This window comes from Arvicola amphibius, chromosome 18 (genome assembly GCF_903992535.2).
Source record: "Arvicola amphibius chromosome 18, mArvAmp1.2, whole genome shotgun sequence".
In the NCBI taxonomy this organism is placed as follows: Eukaryota; Metazoa; Chordata; class Mammalia; order Rodentia; family Cricetidae; genus Arvicola; species Arvicola amphibius.
Genome location: NC_052064.1, coordinates 1,258,065 through 1,285,302, shown reverse-complemented (window position 1 = coordinate 1,285,302; position 27,238 = coordinate 1,258,065). Strand labels below are relative to the sequence as shown.

Sequence of the window (27,238 nt, the reverse complement as noted above, 5' to 3'; positions counted from 1 at the left end):
TTTCTGTTTGGAAATACTTTAAAGAACACAACATTCACTATTGAAACTTCAACTGCCTTGTTACAAAACCATCAAATACAGTGGGAGCTTGTTGGAACATTAGACTAACTTTGCTGGTTTGAATTCAGGGTGATCTGGTTGCCAGAACATTTGAAGGCAGTTTGCAAGTTTAAATAGATATGTTTAGATAAAGAGGATTGATTTATCTAATTCTTGGGATAAACATCTTTTCCAGATAGGCATAAGTAGAAACAGATTACTAAAAACAAATGAATCCAGCCATGGTGGAATATACCTGTAATCCTGTATTTGGTGGGCGAAAGAAGTTGGTTCATAAGATCAAAGTCAGCTTTTGGACTATACCAAAACACCCTATCTGAACTACATAAGTAAGTAAGTAAACAAATAAATTTAATTAATGTTCTCTGTGAAAATCTTGCCAGGTCTTTGCAGAGAAACTGTATTTTTTAAATAAATGTTTATGAATGGGAGCTGGAATGTAAGGGTCTCAAAGAGCCACACCCAGGGCTTTCTAAGCTCTATCTCTACAGACAGCCAAACCCTTACGTTCACAATCCTTCACCAAGTCACAATCCTTGTCAAAAATAATTCAGATTTCCCAAGAAAGCTAAGGAGCCTGACACCCGCCACTCTCGAGAATGAGTGTATGTGTGTGTGTGTGTGTGTGTGTGTGTGTGTGTGTGTGTGTACATGTGTGCAGAGATCAGAAAAGAACAGCAGGTATCCCTGAGACAGAGAGAGGTCCCCTACTCTCACATGGATGCTAGGGATGTAGGCTCAGGTCCTCACGCTTGTAATCACTCTTACCCACTGCCCCTGATGTTGCTCTTTGGCCCCAGACTCCTATTATTTTTTCAATAGTGAATACTAAATCGCTTAACACGCCAGTGGACAAACACCTGATTATCCGCTGGAGTTCATACCCCCTCTTAGCTTCCTAACCATAGCTACTGAGGGGCAAGGAAACATAGAGTTCACCTCACAATGGTCCTCAGAGGCTTCAGTACACTATATAAAGCCACTCTCCTGTCAACAGTACTTGTCCTCCGTGGACCACAAAGGGCAGGATCAAGCCCACTGTAAATTTAAAGAGCTTCTTGCTTTAAAGTTGACATGGGAAAGTAGTAAAGACCTCCAAAGTACAAACCTCAAATTGCTTGCACGTTTGCTCCCCATGTGAAGCCAGTATTCATACTGAAACATTTCTCTGGACTTTCTCCAAGACTCTTCTGGTACAAAATACACAGGAGACAAGGCATTCATGAAACGTCTTCAAGTCTGTAGTATTATTTCTTAGAAGATGACTTGGAAAAGCCATCCAAGTGAAAGACTTTTCCCTTGAGAAGGGCATTGATAGTATGATTTTTTTCTTCCTGACTGAGAATATAATACAGTTTTATTTCTACAAATCTTTTCTCTGGCCTTGAATTTCCCAATAAAACTCAGTGAAACAGTATTTTTTTAAGAAGGAAGACAGTTTGTCATAACTATTTTCCCAGCATCTGAATGCACTGTACTTTTATAGATAATGATAGAGCCTCTTTTAAAGAGGCTCATATTGAGTTTTACTGCAAGGAAGCCTTTCTGTATTTGTTATCAATGGTTATTTTGTAATAACATAATGCCAAGGGCTCAGTAGTTCAAGCAATGGTAACTTATTTTCTCACAGTTCTGGAGACTGGGAAGTCCAAGAACAAGGTTCTGTTCCACAGGTTCTTAATGAGGGTGGGTAGATGCCTGGCTTCTTGCCTTGTTCAAATGATGAAGGAACATAGGGAGAGTATTATCTTCCTATTGTTATAAACCATTATCTCCACTAACTTTTGGCTCTTTCTTAGAACTCTACTTAATGTTAAATCCCTTCTAAAATACTTATGCCAAAATCTAATCATGTGGGGATTTAAGACAACAGTATTTAAATTTGGGGATTGTAACAGTCAGTCCATTTTCATGCCACAAACAGATTCCTGAGCTATGGAATATCTGGGCAACACACACTTCTAAAATGTCCCTGATCAAATACAATTTATCTACAAATTTAAAAAAAAAATAAGAAGGGAGAGGAGAAAGAGTTTAACAGAAATGAGATAAGACAAGACCAAAAGAAAAATCTATTAAGCCAATAGGCAGTAAAAATCTTAATAGCGCAGTAAACCTTGAAGCCTATGTGTGAGGTAAGGATGGGGTAGAAAACTGTGGAACAACACATTAGGTCTTGTTTTTGTGGAAATCAAGAATCACAGAAAAAAATCAGAAAAACATAAAAGAAAAGTGAAAATCTCAAAGCCTCTAAGAATCAACCTTCATTCATTAACAACTTTTTATTAAACTCCTGCAATAGCCAAATACTCAGCTTAACTGGAATCTACAGATTTGCATAGAGACTAAAAATAAAAATAAACTTGAAATATTCAGACTAATTAAGGATATGAAAGGGGATGTTTTGGTGATATGAATATATAATAAAGGATAGGAGAAGGGCATTGTGGCACATATCTTTAATCCTGGCACTCAGGAGGCAGAGGCAGGCAGATCTCAGTGAACTGGTCAGTTGGGTCTACATAGAGAATATCAAGCAAACCAGGGCCACATAGTAAAACACTGATTCATGAATAAATAACTGACATTTGGCCGAATCAAAGATAAATTTAGAAATGATAGTGGTACACACCTGTGATCTCAGCAAGTAGAAAGCAAAGGCAGAAGGATGTTCTATGTTTAAGCCACCTGGTACTATACAGTAAGTTCTAGGACAGCCAGAGCTACATAATGTCATCTGTCTCAAGAGGAAAAAGATAAAGGAGGAGGTGGAAAGAAGGAAGAGGAGGAGGGAGAAGGAGAGAGGAGGAACATGGAAAGAAGGAGGGGGAGAAGAAGTTGGAGGAGAGGAGGAAGGACAAGGAAAGTGTTTCTGGTCTGTAATCTAGACAAGAAAAGAAAGAAGCTAGTTGTGAAAGGCAGAAATAGCATTAGGGGAAAGGAACTGCCATGGGAATTCAGAGTACATGAGACATCAGAAAGAAAAGGAAAAGGGGAAAAATAAAATAAAAAAAAAAAAAAACACTGTACCTGAGACAGCAAGCAAGACTACTGGAGAGAAAGCTGGCAGACTATGGGGTCAATTAGAGCATCAAAAATGTAGGAGAGGACCAAAAGATGCTTCGTTTTATCTTCATTTGGGATCAAAGAAAGCCTTTGAAGTATTTTGATTCTGTGTGTGTGTGTGTGTGTGTGTGTGTGTCTGTGTGTCTGTGTCTCTGTATCCGTGTGTCTGTGTGTGTGTGTCTTTATGTGTATGTGTGTGTCTGTATGTGTATGTGTGTGTTATAGTACAGCTTAAGGATGAAAACTAATGTCACCAGAATTTTGCAAACATATTAGTTTCGTAATGTGAAAAAGAAAATGGAAGAGGAAAACCGTGAAGAAGTTATAACTGCTCTCATAAAACTACTCAGCCAAATATTGATAATGAAAAATAATATTTTGGGGGACAAAGGGGATACTGATGAAACAAAATGGCGAATGAGGACATTCACAGAAGACTACACAGGTAGCTCTAGGTGAGGAACCAACAAGGAAATATGGAGGATAGCCACAGTGATGGGATTATCCTAGGATTTTATATTCTGAATGAGATGAACAATTACTGCAATCATGCAAATGAGAATTTCAATTCCAGAATAGACCCTTCTAAGGGTTAATAAGGAAATTCAAAGAGAAAGGTCTGACGAGACAGAAGTCCTCAGTTCGCTAAGTTACTGGTGCTGAGAGATTGAGATCAGTTTGGAGCAGGTAACAGGTGTATTTGCTCCAGTCCATGCACTCCAAGGGACCAAAGCAACGGTAAGGGATCTAACCCAACAAAAAAGTGCTTTCGTGTACACTTGACTTTCCTGAGAACCCCAGGGGTCTGCAAAATCAAGACTGTATCCACAGTCACACTATAAGGTCATTTGTTTCCAAAACGCTGAAGGCACAACAAACCCAACATGCCTGGTTGCCTTCTTTTAAGATGGTACTAAGAAATTTGCAAAAAGAAAAAAAAAAAAAAGAAAGGAAGGAAGGAAAGAGCAAAAGGCTAAAATGCCACAGATTTATTTCTGAAAATTACATATTTTCTTATTAAAACTACATGTGTTATTAGCCAATGTTTTCACCGTTACTAATGAGCTGGCATGCTTTTAATTTCTAATATGGTAAGCACCGCTCACATAACCCACAGAGATATGTTGAAGACCCCAATGACAGCAGAAAATGCTTTCAGTCCTGATGTGGGATTCCCTTCTGCCTGCTGTGAATATGTTTTATTGCCATGAGTTAATAAAGAAGCTGCTTTCATCCAATGGCTTAACAGAGTAAAGCTAGGTGAGAAAACTTAACTGTGTGCTGGTAGAAAGAAGGCTGAGTCAGGAGAAGCCATGTAGCTGCCAGGAGCCCATCGGAACCTTGCTGGTAAGTCACACAGCTGCATGGCCAGTGATACACAGATTAATAGAAATGGGTTAATTTAAGATATAAGAGTTACCACAAATCTACAGAGAAGCCCTGTCTCAAAACAAATAAACAAACAAACAAATAAAAAAGATGTAAGAGTTAGCCAGCAATACTCTTAAGCTATTGGCCAAGTATTATTGAAAAGAACATAGTTTCTATGTGTTTATTGTGGGACCGGGCAGGACAGAAGCCTCCCACAACATGGTTAAAGAAGGTTGTAAATTGACTTAAACGATCGGTGAAGCTTTCTAAAGGACATCAGTCACAAGGGAGGTTCATGAGCACCAGATGACTAATGTGGCCAATACCATCAATCTCAGCCAACACTCTTTCTGACTAATATGCAAAACAAACATGCAAAATATGAGCTTGTCCCAAAGAAAGGCAGAAATAAGAAAGCCAATATTCCATGCAGTCACTACACAGGCTTGGGACTGCACAAACGTTATACCATTCAAATGTCTGTGGGCTTCTGATACTTCTGGAAATATCCCTTTGTGAGGAAGGACAAGAATCCTTCTGTAGAAGCACTCTGGCACATATTCGCAGACAGTGAGCGACACCCGTCCTGCACTTCCAGAGACACGCTGACCATAGAACCAAAGCTTAGAAAGAGTTCCAGGCACTACCTTGGAGTTCATTTACCAGTGAAAGTATTGCATTCAAATGGAGGCTCTGCAAGTCATGAATTTCTCTATCAAGACAGTTTAGCTATGCTTTGGCAGTTCATGCGAAAGTTCTGAAATTTCAGTGCAATCACTTTGTCCAGCTCGGTCGCATTCCCATCCTTCACAACTGCTCAAGTGTGTGGCACGTAGCAGTTGCTCAGCAAATCCATGTCCCACAGAAACTGTCACCTGGCTGACAGAGCCTCACAGCCAAGGCTTTTCTGTCACACTCACTAAGGACACTCCCCAACAGCAGACGGAAGAGTGGATTTACGTAAATCCCATCCAAATTTGGCACTTCCCATCCTTAGATTAACACCTCTCACATAATCATGTATACAACACCCTGGGAAACTTGCTCCTCCTTCATCCCACCTCCAGGTCCTCCCAATGTGAGAGATGTACTTTACATTCAACCTCTTGAATGCCGTCCACACCTCTCCTCCCCACTTTGTCTTCCCTCTGTCTGCTCCTCTGGCTTATACTCTATTTCTTCGTAGCCTGTATTTCAGATACTTTTGTGGGAGCATCTTTTATTTCTCACCTCGTTTTACCGCTTTGAAATAAATTTATATATTAAAATGGAATTGCTAAATTTCCTATGGTTATTGGACATATACAAACATTAGCACTTATGTGTACATATACATGTCCATATGATAGCTAGAGGTATAGAAATATTAATAATCCATGTTGATAAATGCTATAAATATGTCTAATGAATTTTCAAAATCTCTCTTTTTTAGTGTCTTTAGGGTTTTTAAAACCTCAAGGCAATGCATTATAGTAAAATTCAGGGGGTCTTAGATATGTGTGCCCTTGTCCCAAAAACCAGGAAAGAATAATAACAGAAGTATCATTCTTTCTTTTCCCAACCTCTTTTTAAAACATCCTCATGATTTGGTTTAGAACCACAGAGAATAGCATTTTGGTTTCCCCGTATACATATGACAGTCAAAAGGTGATCATGTATGTGAGAACACATGTGAATGTGTGTGCATATGGTGTGAGTGTACATTTATGGGTTAGTTCGCCAAGCATTCATGTGTGTGTCTACCAACCCTATTCCAGGAGGAGGCTTTAATAATGACTAGGACAGCAACAATAAAAGATAAACAATTGGTGTATTATATCTCCCTGATCTAAAAAGAGGGAGAAATGCGTATGATTAAATAAATCAATGGGTGGAACTAATCCAGTCTCAACAGAGCAGCACTGTCCAAGGAGTCAGCGTAGATTTTAAAGGACAAAGCAGATGATTCAATCTCCCTGGAACACTGTGTCTCAGCTGAGAGGCTTCCAGAAGCTGTGATAGATTCACATATGCTCTGTCCCTTCTCCACGACTTGCCCAAACACTTTCTCTTACTACTGACTCTAAGAAAGAGACCGACAGTTCAACACGCTGAATAATGTTTTAGGATATATTCAAAGATATTCCTCATTAACCTGGTTCGGGGAAACATCCAAATATCTACCCACGGTCTCATAATTTCGTGTTACTCTGGGTGTGGCTATATCACTTTATATAGCTCATCCCCTTATGTATCTCTATATCAGTACATAACTTTAAGCTCTCAAGCCAATTTACAACATTATTGTATCTTCATAAATGCATGCAATTGTGCTGATCTTAAAGCATGTTAGATTCCAGATGCAAAAATAAGAACTTTATACATGGAAAAGCATGTCTTTATCTAATTATTATTACATAGCATAACTTCAAAGAATAGGAAAAGCCCGAATTAGGTATAAAAGAGACGCCATGTGCACAAATTTAAGGGGCTATCACAAGTTAGAGGACATGAGATTTAGCTTCTTTCCTGAGCAGTTAGCTCAGTGTGAGCATCTAGAAACAGAATTTAGGGACATAGTAAATTGAAACAAAATGTAGGCCATGTTTGAGGCTAGCCAGAGGGAAGAAATCGCTCTCTCGAGGTTACAGACACCATGAGAAGCTTCAATGAGGCGTACTTTCCCCACTGTGGGTCTACCTTTATCCAAGAAAGGTTTGCTATCAGATAATAGCTCAAGCTACTCCTCGGAGAGACAAGGCAGAGAAAGGGTACAGAAAAAGGTGTAAACTCGAAAGGGATTGCAGCCATACAAACTTCAGAGTGATGTGTATATTCCCTGCTCATTTTCCCTCTCTTTAGACTTAAAAAAAATTTCTCGGTAGAATTGAACTGCAAGTATTTACTATCACATGTATGAACATGTTTATTTGTGTATACTTTATGCATGCATCACTTTCAAAACAATTTTATATGAAAATTGAAAAGATTGGGTAGAACGACACAACAATATTAAAACTCATGCATACCAAGATATGAAGTATAATAGTTGCTGACCTATCTTCCGAATAATTGCTGCTTAGATCCAATCTGTTAAGGGGAAAGGAAGCAATAAATTTGACCCTAACTTACCACACATTTTAATTGCGCAATATTCCCAGGGGGTGTCAGGGTCAAGAGTATAGCACCATGGCCTCGGCTTGCCATCAGGATTGCGGCAATAATTATCATCAAAGCCCTTGTCGGGATATCTGCAAACCACACCAGGAAAAGTGTCACGTAAATCTGCCTGGAAAGACCATACACAGCCCTCAATTCCAAGAATAGCTTTCCACTTAGCCTGGTAGCCAGAGCGTGGAAAAGATGGGTTTCCCACCTTTTGCTTTATAGGGTCTGCCAGTCGCTAACTGCCCAATTTCATTTACACATTCCACTAAGGATACAGCATCGCCCTCTTTGTTACTAAAGTAGGTCCATTTTGGACCTGTCCCCCAGTTAGGATCTCCAACTGCATCTCTTTTTCCACAGAGTCCAATTAAAGACAAATTTCACAAACATGACCTTGTGTAGAATGTTCATTAAGGGAGCAGGTTCTTTTCTAGGGCAGGCTTAAACTTCAAACTGAAGTCCGGTTTCAATAGCTCTGCTGCTAATGACAGCTCAATTTTGGAAATGGAGCCTTGCTAGGTCATGCCCTCACCTCCACCAGAGCAAGAGACAAACTCCATCACACCACTTTCCCCACATCCCACCTCCCTTTAAATTAGCAGCACCCTGGACTGGTGGTTTGAATTTAATTGCTACCATATCCTTTCTGGTCTCACTTAAAAGAAATGACACGCATTTAAAAAATAAAGTTTTCATTCCATTTATAAGAGCAAAAAGAAGAAATAAACAAAAACATAGAGAAAACTTAAAAAAGCAATTTACACTAATTTCTAAACGAAGGTGGAGATAGACTAATTATTTGCCTTTTAATCATTTATTATAAAATTAATTCCATTTTGCTTTTTTTTTCCTCAACTGAAAATTTTCACATGACATTTTGGCCATCTTAAAATGCACGAGGCTAAAACAGCCAGAGGATTGTTTTGCGTTGTCTTTTCTTTCCACGGTGGACATGAACTATGCTAAGGTATTAGACATGTGGCCTAATTATCTAAAGATGCTAGCAGAAATTTGGTTGTACTTAGCAATATACTGACTGCCAAAAGGATGGGTCTATCAAAGTAATCATTATCTCATTAGGCACATTGGACTGTTTTTTGTTTTGTTTCCATCTGTTTGTTTATTGCTATGGGAAACAAGAGAAGGCTCTGCTACTGCTTTCATTCTGCATCTTTCTGGCAGTTTTGGTCAACAATCTTCCTTAGTTTAGCCACTCACTTGAAAGTGTAGCTACTGTCCTCAAATGTCTAACCACGAACATATCTCATCACGCCACGACTACGTTCTGCAAACCCCAACAACTGTGGCAGAAGCCAGAGCAGAAAAGCTAATTCCACATTACCTGGCTGTGCGCTATAAAGAAAGGATTTCCATGGTGGTTTGTTACAGAATGAACAAGAGTATGTCAAGAGAAAGCTATGGGAGCAAGATCTGATGAGACATTACCTTTCGGGCAAGAATTTGTGCCGGTGTGGTGTCTGATGATCCCAGCGCTGACAGGTCTTGCCCGACTCAGTGTGATCCATGGGACCCCGGTAGCTTTCACCATTGCAGGTCATGCATTCAACTAATAAAATTAAAAATAGGCTATGTTAATTGTTTCTGGTAGTAAGACCAATACCATTGTTCTGTTTAGAACAGCAAATTAATCAGTTATTAAAAATTCAATAGCCATACACTCCATCCTAATTTTAAATTGGGATCCTATGCCCATAAATAGCAACATAAAATAATACCTATAGAATGCACCATGTATTTTATATTATTTTTAACTTAATTTTATCGAGATTTAACATAAGGACATAATGCTGCCTAATTTTCAGTAATTATTCAAAAATACATAAAAATTGGATATATAAGATGGACCCTCGCAGACTGCTCCCCTGTGAACTACGGTGTAAGATCTTGGTGCGTGTATCACGAACACACTAGTGGTTCTCACTCCTCTTGCCATCTCTACACACACACATACGATCTTGGGACTTCAACTAAGCATGTATTATATACCTCCAGTCCATTAAGAACTGCCATACTTAAGAGAGCAACCAAACAATTGGTCAGCTACAACTTAAGAACACAAGATTTTGCACGCAAATTTATAGGTAACTACAGCTCCATTTTGTTAGTAGCAATTCATGCCGAGTATGTGGGCAAGCTAACATTCTTACCTTACGGAAGATGACCTGCTACTGAACTCCGTGCGCCCACTCTTTAAAAATGTATAAGCTGATCTAATTATGCAGGATCATACTGATGGCTCTGTGGGTTAATTAATTGTGCACCTCTGGCTGGTCTCAAGTCACACTGAGAACTGAGTCCCATCAACTAGCTGCAAATGAGATTTCTCAAACAGAAGGTTGATTTGTAGCACAGCAAGCATCCTGTGGAATAAATCATGGCATGGCTCTCCTACGAAGCTGTCCGGCTTCCCCAAACACATCATTTGTATCTCGTGAGCACTGATCATCTAACTTTAGCTGGAGTGAGGAAAGATATTAATGTTAAAATTAATTTATCTGCTGGATTCTTGCCTAATAAATATTGGGAGTGTTTCGGTATGTGACATTAGAATGGTCTCTTCTTCTGAAATGTTTACTTTAATAACATAACGGGACATTAACTGTTAGCTGTCTGAATGGATGATCCATGTATTGGAGTGTCCGTCTACTTTCTTTTCCTATAGGATAATTCATGCATTAAGACGAAGGACCAATTCTGCTCCTTGCATGTGATACAATACTGCGCAGGATCAGTCAATAGGCACCGGAACTGTGAATGTGGGTGGCGTCACAAATAAAGGTGTTCAGTTTAGTCGCTGTCATCCACACCAACATGCTTCACATGGGTTACAGCTCGTGATAGTTCAGCTTTCATTTGAATGGAACAAATTTGTTTTGTGCTCCCCATTTTTAAAAGGATGTTAAGCTTTGCTCTTTTCAATGAAAATGGTACTGTTCTTGTCGCTGTTCCTTTGTATTCAGCGAGAAGTAGATTACCTATTCCCGTTGTAATGCACCGCTCAAAACTGTTTCTGCAGCTTGTAATAATATATCTGCCAATAAAATGGAATAGAACTATTTTCTTGGAAGCATTCCTATGGGAATTATTATAAAATATTTTCCGACTTCGAGTTTAACAGCATTAGGAAAAAGTTGCTACACAGATGAAATTCGTGACTACATAACATGACTATTTCCCAGAAAGAACGTGGTAGATTAATGTGCCTCCACATTAAATTGCATAAAAGTCACCTTCAGCTCTCCTTAACTGTCACATCCCTGTTGAGCAGGGTTGGACTGGGTGGTAGTGAGAAGGTCTCAGAAGACCCTGATATTGCTGGCAGCAGGACCCCACCGTGTGATAGGATCAAAACTTCTATGTGTTTGAGGGAATAGCTTTTGGGGAGTAGTTTTTCTTGGGTGGTTAAAGTATAGATAAAATTAATAACATATACAGGAACAAATAAGCAGTAAATGGTAGTAATATGTAATAAATTAATTAGGTATAAGTTAACATTAGAAAACTAATGTTAAGTTGTAGGAGGCAAAGCCATTGTTGATGTAAAAGATGAACAGGCCCTTGAGAGGTCCAAATAGTCCCTCTTTTAAAAACTACAAATTTGATCATAGGATCTTATTATTTCAAATAATAAAATTATAAAGCTACTTGATAATTCCTAACTCATTCATAATGAGGCAATCTTTGCCACTTACCACTTAATAAATTAAACCTAATAACAGACAGCCAATTCATCATATTGTTTAAGCTCAATGGATTTTGAGAGTTCTCCTTCTTGTTTCCATTCACATCACATGTATGTCAGTTTTACATTATTAATACCCTGTTTATTAGTAGTTCTATGGTTCATGGGTGTATTGACAAAACGGCTTATTTTGAATTTTTCTTCGTTAAAATCCACATAGAACCTAGCTCACTTTAGCTTGAATTTAAAATCTCTCTGTTCAACATCATTAGTTAATGATGCCTGAGCATGTTTAGTCTACAGGGCATGTGTGCACTCACTTCTAAAGGATGATTTCGCTGTTATAAGGCCTCCAGAAAGCACTTGTGTGCACACTTTGTGACACGGTGCAAGACAACACCACACGTCTTCCACACCAGTGAACAATGGGCTCCTCTAAGAGATGCTTCATAACCTCCAACTGGTGAAGGATGTTAAGGAACTACCTCCTCCTAAGCACAGCTAAAAACAAGAGTGCTTTAAAATACTTCTTCTCTAGCACTTGTATCTTACGTCATCCCTGAGAATAAATGTCGATGTGTTTGCAAAAGGGGAGCGAGGGATGAAAATCATATCCCAACAAGAACTAGGAAGGGAATGCAGGAGTCAAGTTGCATAAAGTTTGGACAAACTACCTGCCCTCCGAAATACTTTCTCAGACGAAACGAAAGCAGTAAATATACTAGCCAATGATTCTCAATCTCAGAAAATTATGCTTGTGGAGACTTCTCTAAACATAGAGGTTTATTTTCTTCCATGTGTAATTTAGAGACCAATATGCATTACAGACTTATTCATACAAAACAGACTTATTCATAATGTTATCACAGATGCATTTATTAGTTTTAAAAGGAAAGGAAACAATGAAAATGTTGGCGGGAACAGAATATGACATGGGATGGAAAGGAGCAGGTTACAGAGACACTGTCTAGCACATGAAGTCGAGAGCTGCAACTTAACGAATGACAAACATATTCTCCTTCTCCATGACAGTTAGCTAACAACGCCTTTACTTCCGTGATAAATAGCAACATAATATAAAATAGATATTCATGGAGGATATAGAAAATACTGCATTAATAAACAGGTATGACATCCTACTATAAAAACGGACAGAATTCCAGAGGTCTTTTCCATTCCCCCAAGTACTTCAAAATCCTAATAAATCTGAAAACGATTTAATTCGTGTTTCATCTGGATTTGCGAGATCATAGGAGCTTTGACAGAACTGAAAAACCCAATTAATTCTGTAGTCAAATGACTGAGAGAAAAGAAACTGCACACAATGCTAAAATGATCATGGTACCGTCTTGCTGGTCATCCAGCTTTCCAGTGCAAAAGGGAATACAGAAGACGTTCACAGTGAGAACACAGTGCAAGAAGTGGCTTAGGTGCTCGCCTTCCAGGCAGCGTGGGACCCCAGTTTGATCTTCTCAAACACTGTTTTGAATGGTACTGAGTTGCAGACATGCCTCATGCGTGGTTGCAGTCACCCCCAAAATAAAATGGAAATTTGAGTTTGGGGGAACCCGGCATATCGTCTCTTGAATCTATTCAGGCTGGGCTGTGCGGCTTCAAAACAGCCTTAACCACATTTCTTCAGAAACAGGTGCTGGATGAGCAGCCCCAGGACTACTAATCAAAGACAGTTTTATCTAGGGCAGTGGTTCTCAACCTTCCTAATGCTGCAACCCTTTAACACAGTTCCCCATGGTGTGGCGATCCCTAACCACAAATTATTTTGCTGCCACTTCAGAACTCTCATTTTGCTACCGTTATGAATCATCATGTAAATATCTGATATTCAGGACTATCTGATACACGACCCCCAAAGGTTGGCCTAGATTCTAGGTCCTCTCAGGGGGTCTATGGTAGCAGAATTAGAGGTAGGTGAGCTTCAGTGAACAAGTAAATGCCCACTGTTCCTTTTCACAGAAGATTATTCCAGGCTGGTGTTGCAATTCACATTGGTAACTGGCGCTGTTACCTTGCATGAATCTGCTGACCCCAAGTTTGTGATATGTTGTGAGAAAACGCTCCCGTTACTATCTATGCTTGCACTTGAATGAACAGCATACTCATTGTAACTGATTCATTGCTGTTAACCTTTAAGGTGAATTACAGTTCTATCCACGGGGGACAGGTAGTGCCTCACGTGGTATTCAGGTTCATTTACCTTCTGAACACTGAGGAATGTCACAGACTTCGTAGCGTACCTCTGGATTGCTTGTGAAACACCAGGGTCCCCCTTCTTCCCCTCGAGGATTTCGACAGTAGTTTTCCTGTAGGTCTTTATCGCGATAGCTCGAAGGCAAAAAGCTAGTTTTAAAATGATAATCATCACAGTATAAGAGCATGCAACATGAGTGTTGGCCTATTAATTATGCTAGTTACTGGGTTTACTTTCCCCAAAAGTAGAGAAACATCTACTCATGTAATTTAGCATGTACTTTAATTTTGCTATTTCCAATATACTTAAATATTTGAATTTTATCAAAATTTACCTAACTGAACTATATCTGTACCCCACCTAAAATCAGTAATTACTAGCCTCTGAATTTCCTCAAGCCCAAATATTCTGAAATATAATCATGTATTATAAAATATAATTTCAACACTCCAAGTCACAGGTAACAATTTCTCAGATTTAGAAAAACTTAAGCCACCATCTCTGCAGTTGACTTCCAGACCTCACCTTACACTGCTTATCCAGGGTCATCATCTGCTTATATACTGCTTTCCGCAGGAGGGAAATCACTCACACACATATGCGCACACACACGCATGCCCACACACGCACGCACACACACACACACACACACATACACACACACACACACACACACACACACACACACACACCTTGTTTCTTCACAGTTGAGGAAAAGATTGATGACGTAGCATGAGCCAAGAATCCAGGATCAAAATAAGCCCGGGTACCATTTTCAACTCTTTCTCATACCAAGTGTGAGATCCCAGCACATAATTGAAGCCCTCTGAACCATTTGCTCAGTAATTCACTAAGAACCCAGCACTTATAAGAACTTAGATCTCATATGGCTGCTTTGAGAACTTCAAGGAGATGATGGAACACTTGACAAATAACACCTATAATACCTATAATTAAGAGACCTAACTCATTGCCATAACAAGGAAGCTAATGGCTTATTTTCTTCCAAAGGTTCGAAAACAATGGCTGAGATTGAGATTTGGTGTTCTCAGTTTTAGTCCATAAGTGTGTATCATTGGTTATATTGAGATCAATTTAATAGCTTCACCAAAAATAACTAAAGATCTAATGGCAAGAGAAAGGGAGAAAGCAGTCTCTGTTTGTAATGCTTACAGTAGTGGATCCTTTATTTGTTTGCTACAAAGCATCACAACAGAAAGAACGTTCTTCTATAGGCAATGCCAGTCAAAACATTTCAACCCAGTCACAAGTTTAGTAGTTGACTGGGCTTTTGCTAAAAGATGTTTCTACATTTATTGGCCTCATTTCTGTGCATGAACACAAGCTATAAAGATCTAAGTCTCTCATTAAATATGATTCAAATGAGTTTTCTATCCAGCGACATGATAGTTGGGAAGCAGATAGGTTAATTACCCAGCGCTGGTCTACGACATGAATCAAAAGATCATTCACTACATTTAAAGTTATTATGTACTAAGCAAAAAAGAAAGTGAGAGAAATTGTTTTAAAAATAAAGATGTTATACCACAGACTGAATACTGGCATGTATCCTGTTCCAAGCAACATTTCACAATAGAAGGTTTTGTCTGAGCACGAAGGAATGCCACAGTCAGGCCTTCAAAAGACATAAACTGGTGCTCAAAAATTAAATAGCCTATCTAAGACATTGCTAAACATAGGCAAGGAACCAAACTAGCACTGTAATAATTAAGCAATTGCAAGGTGTAGCTCCTTAAAGTGCTCATATCCTTACTTCCTCAGCATTTTTAAACAAAGCAAATAGAAATAAGACATTAGGTCATGTGACTGATGGAAGTTATAATGCAATTAAAGGTAATTATAATTTTTAAAGCCTTCACAAGAATTGATTTTGAAAGAGAAACCATTTAACTTTTCTTAGTTGTAGTCCCATCATTCTAGAATTTTGTGTCTGTGTCCTGTGTTTGTAATATTGCCTGAAGTATATTTTCTTTCATTGTTTAGCACTTCCCCAAATGCTCATAGTAAATTTATAACAAAATACTTCTCTACCAGAAATAAAACTGATTTTCACTTTATATATTTGATGAAGTAATACATCAACTACATTTACTTAAGAAAAGTCTATTGTAATTTTACATTAGGAAAAATCAGTGGTAATATTGGTTATGAGCCATCACTGCATCATATGTATGTACTTATCACCTGGTTGGTGTGGGAATGATGCTCCCCAGACAATTCTTTATTTAGTTACAGTCTGTCAAAGGAACAATGTCTTACTGAAGACACTAGTGATTTCAGAGAACTGGATGAGAGGGCAGGTGGGGGAGATCTGCCTGGGAGGGGAGGTGGGGAGGAACTGAGAGAAGGGTATCCCATAATCAGGATACACTGTGAAAGAAAAAAAAATATCTGTTTTCAACTGAAGGAAAAAAGTTTCAAATCGTAAAATAAAATTGCCCAGTATAACCAAAGAAGGAAGAGACTAGTGATTTTAGAATGTGTTCTTTTAAAAGTAACTGGAGAATGGGTGGAGGGAAAGAGAGAAGGGGACAGGGGAAGAACATGGCCAAAAGCAGAAAAAATTCTCACTGGAGTTAAAGTCAGAAAATAAAGAGAAAAGATGTTCTTGTTTTTATAATTATGAGTCAATTGACATCAAATTCCTCTTTGGGTCATAGAGGTTAAAGAGCTTCTCATTTCTTTATTTGGTGATTTTAACCTTCCCCCAAGCTAGCTGGCTTTCTTCGGTGTCACAAAGTGTTCAGGCTGATCATCCTCAACACCCAACACTTGGTCAGGGTATGAAGCCGTGCCGCTCTTTCACTTGTAGGTGTTCATTAGACGAATGTTTATGAGAACTCGTTACACAAAAGGCCTGTGCCAGCCTGTGGGGTCTGCACTGAGCTGTTACTCACACAGATACTATTTTTATCTCTGTCCTTGCTGTTAGCAAAGTTTAAGAGCGATAAGTGAAGAAATATTTAAAACTGGGTTATGTCCAAATATACTCTAAACCATAAACTAGGTCTTCTGGATGCTAGCCTCTCTCTCTTTTTTGTCTTTTTAATATAAACTGTGTTCATCGAAAACTTGATCTATTCTATCATCTGCTTCATTAATGAATGCTAGGAAGCCAGTGATGGATATAGATGTAGATATCAGGTCACCTGACTCTCTGTTAAGCTTTTATACTAATTTCAACATCTATCATCATCTTTCCATTAAGCCATTTGTAAAATATTTCAGTTTAGAAAGTCAACAATAAATCACTCTGCTAGACAAAAACGTATTTCTTTTTTAAATTAAACTTTAGTTACCACCTCATTTTAAAGTGTTAAGCTATCATGAAGCTAGCCCCCCAAAACTGCTAATTGATGAAAATTAAGTATTGTTTTCCTTAAACAAAAGGGTATTTGGATAATATATAAGATGCCTATGTTCCTTGGCACAATATCTACTTGGATAGGAAAGCCAGTTCCCGGGGAGATTTATTTCACATTTACTCCTCAAGCAGAGAATGACAATCATAGAGAATTCGGGTTAAAATAAAACCTCGACTGAGTCTAGAACTCTCTTTGTCTAAGGTTGGATTGATTTTGATCTGATTTCTTTGCTTGTGAAAAGTTAGGTCTAACTATCAACCAATGAGTTTTCTTCAGTATGCATACCTATAACAAGGGAGAACAAAATTCATTGTAATTTCTGATCTAGAGGCAATATCATGTTTTAGAAGCATTCTTTTAAAACTGCTGTAAATTACTTCGGAAAATTGTCATTTCCTATTATTGTAATACTACTACAGACTTGATCAACTTGGACAGTCACTAGCTAGGGTTCGTCAGGCAAAGTCCCAAGGTTTCATTACAGCATTAAACAACCTAACTTCTACATTATACCTCAGTTGGTTAACTCATATGTGTTTGCTAAAACAAAATCAATCTTGCAAGCAAATGCTTTTTAAAAGTAGAAAGGAATTGGAGGGTGGGGGGAGCGGGAGAAGAAGTGGGGAATAAGAACATGGGGGAACCGGTTGGGTCACTTTGGGAGAGGGATGGAGAGGGAGAGCAATGAAAGAGATATCTTGATAGAGGGAGCCCTTATGGGGTTAGGGAGAAACCTGGGGCTAGGGAAACGCCCAGGAATCCACAAGGATGACTCTTAGCAATAGGGGAGAGTTCAGTGCCTGAACTGGGCTTCCCCTGTAATCAGACTGGTGACTACCCTAACTGTCAGCATAGAACCTTCATCCAATATGATGCTCATCAGATGGAAGCAGATCCAGAGATCCACAGCCTAGCACTGGACTAGGCAAAGACAGGAAGGAATAATTATATGAGCAAGGTGGGGTCAAGATCATGATGGGGAAACCCACAGAGACAGCTGACCTGAGCTAGTGGGAGCTCACAGACTCTGGGCTGACAGCAGGGGAATCTGCCTGGGACCAAACTATGCACTTTGAAAGTGGGTGGCTGTTGTGTGGCTTGGTCTTTTTGTGGGGCCTCGGGCAGTGGGACCAGGTTTTATCCGTGGTGCGTGACTGGCTTTTTGGAGTTCACTCCTATGGTGGTATACCATGATCGGCCTTGATACAGAGAGGAGGGGCTTGGTCCTGCCTCTCCTTGAAATCCCAGGTTTTGTTGACTCCCCATGAGAGGCCTTACCCTCTCTGAGGAGTGAATGGGAGGTGGAGGGAAAGGTGGGGAGGAGGAGAAGAGAGAGAGGGAACTGTGGTTGTTATGTAAAATGAATTTTAAAAAATTGATGTAGAAAGGAATGAAATGTGTATTCATCAAGGGAAAGGCATCACATTTTGCTACTACAGACAAGTCAGAAAACACATCCTGCAGGGAGACCCACAATCTCATGCTGGAGGGTAGGCACACATTCTGGCTTCCCTGTGAAACAGCCTTGAAAACACTAGACTGGGATACGATTGCACTCCGTAACTAAGAACATAAAGCCATGTGCTGTGCTATTTGTCTAAGGAATATATGAAAAAATAAGGTTAATTGTCTACCGGGTTAACGGTCTAACATGGAAAACTTAACCATCGGCTGAAGTTTCTAACCAGATAGAGCTTTTTCAAACTATTTGAGTTATTATTGAGACTATTTGTGAAATAGGTCTGGACATTTGATTCTCTGCTGCATAAAAATGTTGATTTTTTTCTCCATGATGATCAAAATCTCATAAGCTTATGAATATTATCTTTATTGATCTTAAAATCCATTTCTTCTGCTATAATGAATAAAGTTCTCTTCAGTGTAGATGTGTAATGTGGAAGAAAAATGTTTCTCAAGACTTTAGCAACAGGTGACATAAGGAAGAGCAAGCTAGTTAATCTGGGGCAAGAGAGCTTTCACTAATGGGATCCAGTTTCATGTGCCCTTCAGAATCAATCGAGGACCGCTATCCCCACCCGTTCTCTAAAGGATCTAGTTCAATCAATCTATAACTTTGGTAGTGGGATATTCCAAGGTTTGCAGTGAGTCATTTTAACATGCAGCCAAAGCCGAAATCTACCAAGGTTTAAATACACCTTTTGTGAGGTCTAAATCACAGAAGCCCAAGAATTCATAGTACCCTCTCAAAGGCAAAAAGTAGACAGAATCGTTTTTAATAACAAACTGAGACACTGAGGTTAAAAAAAATGTTAGGCCATATTTAAATAGTAAATATGTGAATCTTTTGATGGCTCTATAATAATCTGTGTAAGTTTTGGCCTTGTGCAGTTCAGCACACTGACTGAGTGATGGTGGCAGGCTGTGCTATCCTAAGGACTAATGAGTAACTGTTCACATGCAGACAGGCAAGCTTGCTTCCTCTTTTCCCCATGCTGTTCTTACCTGTGCTCATGGGGGATCATGGAACTCCAAGGCTGACACTTGATGCCACTCTTGGTGATGGATACTGTCCCTTTGTAGCTGCTTCCTTTGCCAATGATGCAGTTTCTAATATAGTCTATTGATTAACAGAGAGGGAAAAAGGTGAGAACTCTGTGAAGCGTGTGCTGTACTCACTGGAGAGGAAAAAATAAGAATCCACTTATGCACGAAAGTCATTGACTGATGCAAACCGTTTCCAACGATACTAACAGCTCTTGCATAAAGCTAGTACTAGTATTTTAAAAGCAGAACATTTCAGAGGAAAGCAAAGCAAGCAAGTCAAGCAGTCAGACATATTAATTTTGAGTGTATAATAGAGGCTAAGCACAGAGATTATTCCTCCCCCTTTACTTGAATGAGTTTACAAACTCCACTAGGTAGACCACTATGACTTGATGAATAAATACACATAGGAAAATAATAAAAGCAAAACTTAGTTAACTTCCAGAACCTGTTTTAAATCTGAAATAAAATATAAGAAAGCAAACCTGATTTGTCTTTTCTAGCTCAGGAAAGTCATGTGGGTTTGTTTTGTTTTGCAGTTTTTATTACCTCTGTGTGTGTGTATGTGTGTGGTGGCGTGAAATAACTACACTGGATCAGTTATTGTTCTGTATTTTTAAATAACATCAGCTTCTAACACAGGAACTGAATTCTAAACAGGAGCATATGAGTTTTAGACAAGAGGATCTGCAGCTAGTCAACTGGAGGAAGACTGAATAAAGGGACTCCTGTTTGATCACAAATTAGACTTCAGATATGTAAAATCATGGGGACATGTAAAAATTGTTCTGTTTCCTACTATTAGCTTTTACTTAATGATCCAATAAATTGACATAAAGGTGTCTATATTTGGTATCCATACCTAATTCAAGAGGCTACAATAGGTTCTTACAAAAAATTAATAAAATAAGGATCACTTTCATGAGTTCAATTAATTTTTATGTCACATAATGAAATATTTAACCTGTCAAAAGCATATTTAATATTCTATAATTATCTCATTGGTATATTTTTGCTTTTAAACAGTGTAAATAGTTACATATTATATCATATATAATATAATTTCACATAATAGACAAATTAAGAATTTCGATTCTTTAATTAAATAATTTTAAAGGAAGCATACATGAACTCAACCTATTTGCCCCAAATCTTCATGCATTGTTATCATCACCAACCGCCATTATGATGAATCACACAAAGTTGTTGTAATTGAAAATACTACCTTAATCTTAAAATTTGCCACAATAGAGGGTATGCTGAACTCATTACCTAAATGACACATCAGAAAATGAATGTAGAAAAGACAAGCTGAGGTGGGAGAAGGATCTAATTTAAGGGAAATCTGGGAAGCGCAGCCTTCTGTCTAACGCAGTGCCTGACAATCATAGTCAAGGCACCAGGTTCTTCTGTCTAAATCAGCGACTGACTAGGTGGGTCACAGGTCAGAACCTGATCAGGACACCAGCAGGGAAGACCCAGTGGCGAGAAAATGCAAGTGTAGAGATTACCCTTCATTTCATCATGTAGGCCTTAGAAAGAAGGCCATTACCTTTGTTTTCATAGAGGTCAAACTCATGGCCGAATCCCTTCTTCACTCCACTTGACATACTATTGAAAGGGAACCAGTGGCATCGTTTTCTTGTCTTATCAAAAACAAAGGCCCTGTAAAAGACAGCTGAGTGAAAAGAAAGACTAGCACAATTCAACAGTTTTGGTTGGGCACATGGTTTACCAAAGAGGACGTACAGAATGGGACATTATTACATATTAAGATACAGTGGTGTGTGTGTGTGTGTTCCTGATTTTGATGGAACAAACAGGAAAGACAAAACAAAGATTTTTGTAGGTATCGATTAGAAAACCAGACCAATACTCTGTGGGAAGTTTTGACATTAATCACAATGACTTGTAGAAAAACTGAAGGTTTCAACATTGCATACAACAACTACCTAGATTATTTCTGAAGACTTTTAATAGTTTTGTTAAATGTCCAGTTAGTTGGAAGGTTTTAGTTATATGCAAGTGATTACATTTGTGATATCATAATTAGCACGCAAAGCTTGTAAATATACAAATATATTCTTAAAATAACATATCTCCTGGGCCTGGTGATGTAGCTCTTTGCCCAGCTACAGGGATGCTGAGTTTGGAGAAATACATTGAAGGCCTATATAGAGTACAGAGTAAGTTCAGTTTTGCAAGACCCTGGCTCAAAACAAAACAAAATATATAGAAATGGCTAGGAATATAGGTCAGTGGAATTCATGTCCTAGCGTGGATAGATTTCCCCCTCATTCTTGCAATAAAATAGCTAGAATGATTAGCTGCATTCGGCTGAGTCCCCAGGCTCTAGAACAGATAACGTTGTGCTGCTCTTACACTCGGTCAAGGAGGTTTCTTATCAAAGTAGACAGTGCTTAATGCACAGACTTTTTAACCACCGAAGTACTGAACAGTAACTGTAGGAAACTGGCCGCTCACAGCTCAAAGAACATTCTAGAGAAGGGGGAAGAAGGAATGTAAGAGCTGAGAGATGGGGAGATGTGCTATGAAATACTGCCACCCCTGGACACAACCTGGCCATTCAACATAGCAATTCACAGCAGCTATTGCTGCCCACACAAGACCGAGCCAGTTGAAAATTCCAGCATGGAATGATGACCGGCTCCTGAGGAGCTATGGCCAGCTGATGGCTGCGAAGGGAGAAAGAGTAACTTTTCTTTCAGGGGTGTGGTCACTAGTAGATTGCCTATACTTCACTGGACGATCCAAAGTCATGCACAAATAAGTACCACGAATTGAACTCAGTGGGCACTTTTTTTAATTGATTTTTACTGGGCTCTACATTTTTCTCTGCTCCCCTGCCTGCCTCTCCCCTCCCCTACAACCCTCTCCCAAGGTCCTCATGTTCCCAGTTTACTCAGAAGATCTTGTCTTTTTCTACTACCCATATAGATCAGATCCATGTATGTCTCTCTTAGGGTCCTCATTGCTGTCTAGGTTCTCTGGGATTATGATTTATAGGCTTGTTTTCTTTGCTTTATGTTTAAAAACCACTTATAAGTGAGTACATATGATAACTGTCTTTTTGGGTCTGGCTGACCTCACTCAAAACGATGTTTTCTAGCTCCATCCATTTGCTGCAAATTTCAAGATGTCATTTTTTTCTGCTATGTAGTACTCCATTGTGTAAATGCATCACATTTTCCTTATCTATTCTTTGGTCAAGGGACATTTTGATTATTTCCAAATTCTGGCTATGACAAACAATGCTGATATGAACATAGCTGAACACATGTCCTTATGGCACGATTGAGCATCCTTTGGATATATACCCAAAAGTGGTATTACTGGGTCTTGAGGAAGTTTGTTTCCTAATTTTCTGAGAAATCACCATACTGATATCTAAAGGGGCTACACCAGTTTGCACTCCCACCAGCAATGCAGGAGTGTGCCCTTTACCCCACATCCTCTCCAGCATAAGCTGTCATTAGTGTTTTTGATCTTGGCCATTCTTACACGTGTAAGATGGAATCTCAGAGTTGTTTTGATTTGCATTTTTCTGATGACTAAGGATGTTGAGCATTTCCTTAAGTGTCTTTCAGTTGGCACCTTTTTTTTTAAAGGACATGAATTTTAGAGCAAGATGTATTGGGGGGCCTGAGAAGAGTTGGAAGCACTGGGGACTAGATGTGACTGAGATATATTCTAACCATACAAGAAATTCTTGAGGAAAAAAACTGTATTAGGCAAATCACCACCCCTACATAGTGTCTTAAAAAAGAAGAATCTGAGTGAAATGTTTGGAAACTGTCATATAATATCCTTAAGTTTGGTAAGCCATAAAATGTGAAATTTACTAAATAGCATGGACATCTAACTATAAGGTGCTATGTTTCTAAGTCAATACTCCTGAAATAAGTTTATCATATACATTTTATTTCAAAACTATTAACATTAGACAATATGATTTAATTCATACTCTTATGGAAGACGTCCACATTTGTCCCCATTATTCCTGCAGCTAATAGTATACTGCTTTTTCACATTGCTTACTAAAAGTATTAACTAAAACAAGTTGATAAATACCGCAAAATACTTTAGATTTTTTAAAGTAATTTCAGTCAAAAAAGTAGTTTTGATTTCCAGTGTATGGAACCTTTCCTTCCTCCAATTATAACAGCATAGGCTCTTTCTGGTATTCTTTTATGTGAAGTATGTTGGACCATCACATTCCCAGCATTGAATTTTTCTGTAAATTTACCTCGTCCTTATTTTCAAGCTCTCCATTAAATATTCACAATGAAATGTGCTTCTTCTATTGCTTTTCTCCTACCTTGCAACTCTGAGGAGAGAAGACCCAACGCCAGCCCAGTTGCCAATAGAATATCTCCATAGATTCATGCAGCTTGGACGCTGATTGAGAGTAATCTTTCCTGCTTCATTTTCCCCAATCTCGGGGCTTTTACACAAAAGTCGGCCTGAAACCCAGTTATCCTAGGGACAAGTTTACAAATCCAGTTCTCACTGTGGTTGCCAGGAAATGTCTTCCTGGGAGTGGCAGTTGGCTTTGAAAACAGAAAAGAGATAGACTTTCCTCTGCCCAAGTCTGCTGAAGACCTTCTGTGACCATGTTCTGCCCTACGGGCCCATAATCCTCATTTCTCTGAGACAGGGAACACTAAATGGAAACCTCTCACATGAAACCACTGAATTCTGTATTCTCATAAAAGGCCACTGTCAAAACGCAGAATATGCAAGAATTGAACATTCATAGAATGTCTTCCAAAATATCATATTTAATACCATCTATAAAATTCAGGGTCCTGTGCATTCCAAGCAGGCACACCAACACTGAGCTACATCCCAGCCACATAATCTTTTGTTAACGATTTATTTATTATCAGATTATATGGGTGTGCTCAAGGGAATTAATGTGTACCACATGTGTGCAGATGTCTCTGGAGGCCAGTACAAGACATCAGATACCCTGGAACTGGCACAGGTGTCGGGTGGTGGTGGGGAGGTAGGGAAGTCCCTGATATGGGTTCTAGGAGCCAATCAGGTCCTCTGCAAAGCAGCAAGTGCCCTTAACCACCAAACCATTTCTCCAGCACCCAATGTTGGTTTTTAAGGGACACTAAAAAATAAACCAACAAAACACATTTTAAGTATGGTGTGTGTGTGTGTGTGTGTGTGTGTGTGTGTGTGTGTGTACCTTTGTAACCCAGGGTAGTATTGATCTTGAAATGACCAACTTCCTCATTTGGGGATTATAAGAATGCACCACTACACCTTGCTCAGGAAATCGATGCTCTTACTGCCATTTCAGATGAAATTTTCACCTTGTTATTTCAAGGTTGTAAGCTTTCGCCTCTGAGATCACTGGCAAGGTAGTGAGGAATTTTAGTGAGAAGGGGGCTGTCAAAAGATAAGACCCTCTCTACTTGAAACCACCCGGGCCTCAATGGCTCCACCCCTCTCCGCCATAGCTTTATCATCACCTCCCCAGCTTCTTTGAAGCAATCTGTGCCGCTGACACCAGTCGCTCTAGGTTTATATGAGTCTATCAACACTTTTTATTGAAATCCCTACAGAGATGATAGAAGTTGCAGGAAATTTTGGCTGTTGCCCAGTTCCTACCCAGAAAATCCTTGCAACGTTCTGCTACGGAAGAAAACAAGACACACAATAAAATTAAAAAAAAGATAAAATTCAGTCCAATTAAATTTTAGCTCCACGTTAATTGTTCAAAATCCATAGCCAATGCAACTGTTTACTTTGAAAGGCAGTTTTCGGAGCCGCGCATGCTCATTCAGTTTCTATCGGCTGAGAGTTCTGTCTGCTATTGTAATGAATTAAAGCTAGACTCATACTTACTCTAAAGGACCCATTGCATTGACTAGCAAAAAGGGAGAGAAAATATGATCGTTATATACTTACTTTATTTGAAAATTACTCAATAAAGAAAATGAAGAGGCTTACTTGCAAGTGAATGGAAGGCCCTTATTCCTGATACATCTGTTGGCGCACTCATCCGCTGAGTTCATTTTTTTGGTTTTAATCTTCAATAATGGATCTTCCTTGGTGAGAGTAGTCTTTGCTGACTTTTTGAATTCATGAAGTGTATTTCTCCTTTTCTTCTGTCCTTCTATTAATGCAAAAATTAAATAGTTCAACATGAAAGAAATGTTTTTTTAATATTTATAGAGGGGAAAATGTCTTAAGGAACATCTTCAAAATAATGATTTTGTAGAACCTCTAGGGGTTGGACAGAGTTCGATGAGGATGTGTAAGAGAAAGAGAGAAGAACATTCTAATTATGTAAAAACAGATAGATGCTATGTAAATCCACTAATCTACATCCTTTCAAATGAAGGATGCATTGAAAAATTAGGACAGAGTTCACCCCAAAGAATAAACAACCTTAAAGAATAATTATTTCAAAATTAGGACAAAGCTCACCCTAAAGAGATGATGTTCTCCAGACAACACTGAATCAACCATGGGTGCCAGAGGCACATGGATGCTTTGTAATTAATTCTCCTCTCAGTGGTTCCTTATAGAAGCTACACTACTAAATAGGTAAATCTTTCCAAAGGCAAGTGAGAAACTTCTAACTAAAAACTTTGCACTGAACAAATTCTTCCAACTTGTTCTTTAAGTGCCTCATACTACTATACATATTTTAGCCCCTCTCTTCTTAGTTTTGTATAAAAAGAATGTATTCCATGTTTGGGACACTATTTCTTAATTTCATGAAATGATTTGTATTGAGATCAGTCCAAACACTGTAAATCAAATGTCTGTAAAGTTTTATCCTTTAATGTAGTGATACCATTTTTCTTCATGAAGGGACAAGACCTCTCGATAGCATGAAACTTACTATAAACCTGAAAAACAGAACCAACAATTCATAAAGAGCTTAAATTTATGTATAATTTGAAAGTAATAAGAACTTATTCCTTCATTCTTTTTGTTTGTTTGTTTGTTTGTTTGTTTGTTTGTTTTTCAAGACAGGGTTTCTTTATGTAGCTTTGGTGCCTGTCCTGAAACTCCCTCTGTAGTCCAGGCTTGCCTTGAACTCACAGAGACCCACCTGCCTCTGCCTCCCCAGTGCTGGGATTAAAGGTATGTGCCACCACAACCGGGCTTATTCCTTCATTCTTAATTTCCGAAAAGTACCAGGGTATAATACTGTTCAAGCTAATTTGCACCAGTCATCTATTAGACCACAGCTATTACAAAACAAGTATGGGACCATGCACATCTGCACATCTGCTTATTTAATAGCCCTTAAGACAATGGCAATTTAGTACATTCGTTTTTAGCTGGAGGTAAGTAAAGACATAGGGGGAAATGAATTGAGCACTTTGAAGACTTCAGACCGGAAAAGTGGAGGCCCAGCTTCAGAGCTAGCACCCAGAGCCATTCACACGGCCATTTTTTATCTAAGAATTGCTAAGAATGTATGTGAACATGGGATTTGTAAACATTTCCTGAAGATTTGGTTTAGAGCTATCAGTTAAAGAGAAGCTTGGATGCTGCCACAGGAAATACAATTCCCTCTCTTAAAATGTTGTGAAGTATGTCAGGAAAGGAGGGTGCAGCTTTCTGTTCGGGAAAGTTGGGGAGAAGGTTCCCGGAGTGCAGTGCTAAGAATGGCATCATCCCGTTTGCCAGCAACAACTGGCACTGGTTGGTTGGCTAAGGATGCAGATGCTGCTCCTTAATGTCTATCCTAACCTGAGGTCAACAATAAATGAGAGAAAGCATGCACTTCTCCAA

General features: G+C 38.9%; 1 protein-coding gene across 2 annotated transcripts in view; it reads right to left on the bottom strand.

The window, feature by feature from the left end:
* Hgf (hepatocyte growth factor) overlaps positions 1-27,238 on the bottom strand; it is a 67,048-nt gene that overhangs the window by 34,490 nt on the left and 5,320 nt on the right. The window contains exons 2-7 of one of the 2 annotated variants that reach the window (XM_038315338.2): positions 25,436-25,601; positions 21,000-21,112; positions 19,406-19,520; positions 13,563-13,705; positions 9,091-9,211; positions 7,609-7,727 (exon numbers count right to left, since the gene is read on the bottom strand). In XM_038315338.2, the coding sequence (XP_038171266.1) occupies positions 7,609-7,727; positions 9,091-9,211; positions 13,563-13,705; positions 19,406-19,520; positions 21,000-21,112; positions 25,436-25,601 (777 nt within the window). The remainder of the gene's footprint in view (positions 1-7,608; positions 7,728-9,090; positions 9,212-13,562; positions 13,706-19,405; positions 19,521-20,999; positions 21,113-25,435; positions 25,602-27,238) is intronic. The other variant, XM_038315339.2, reaches the window with a different exon arrangement.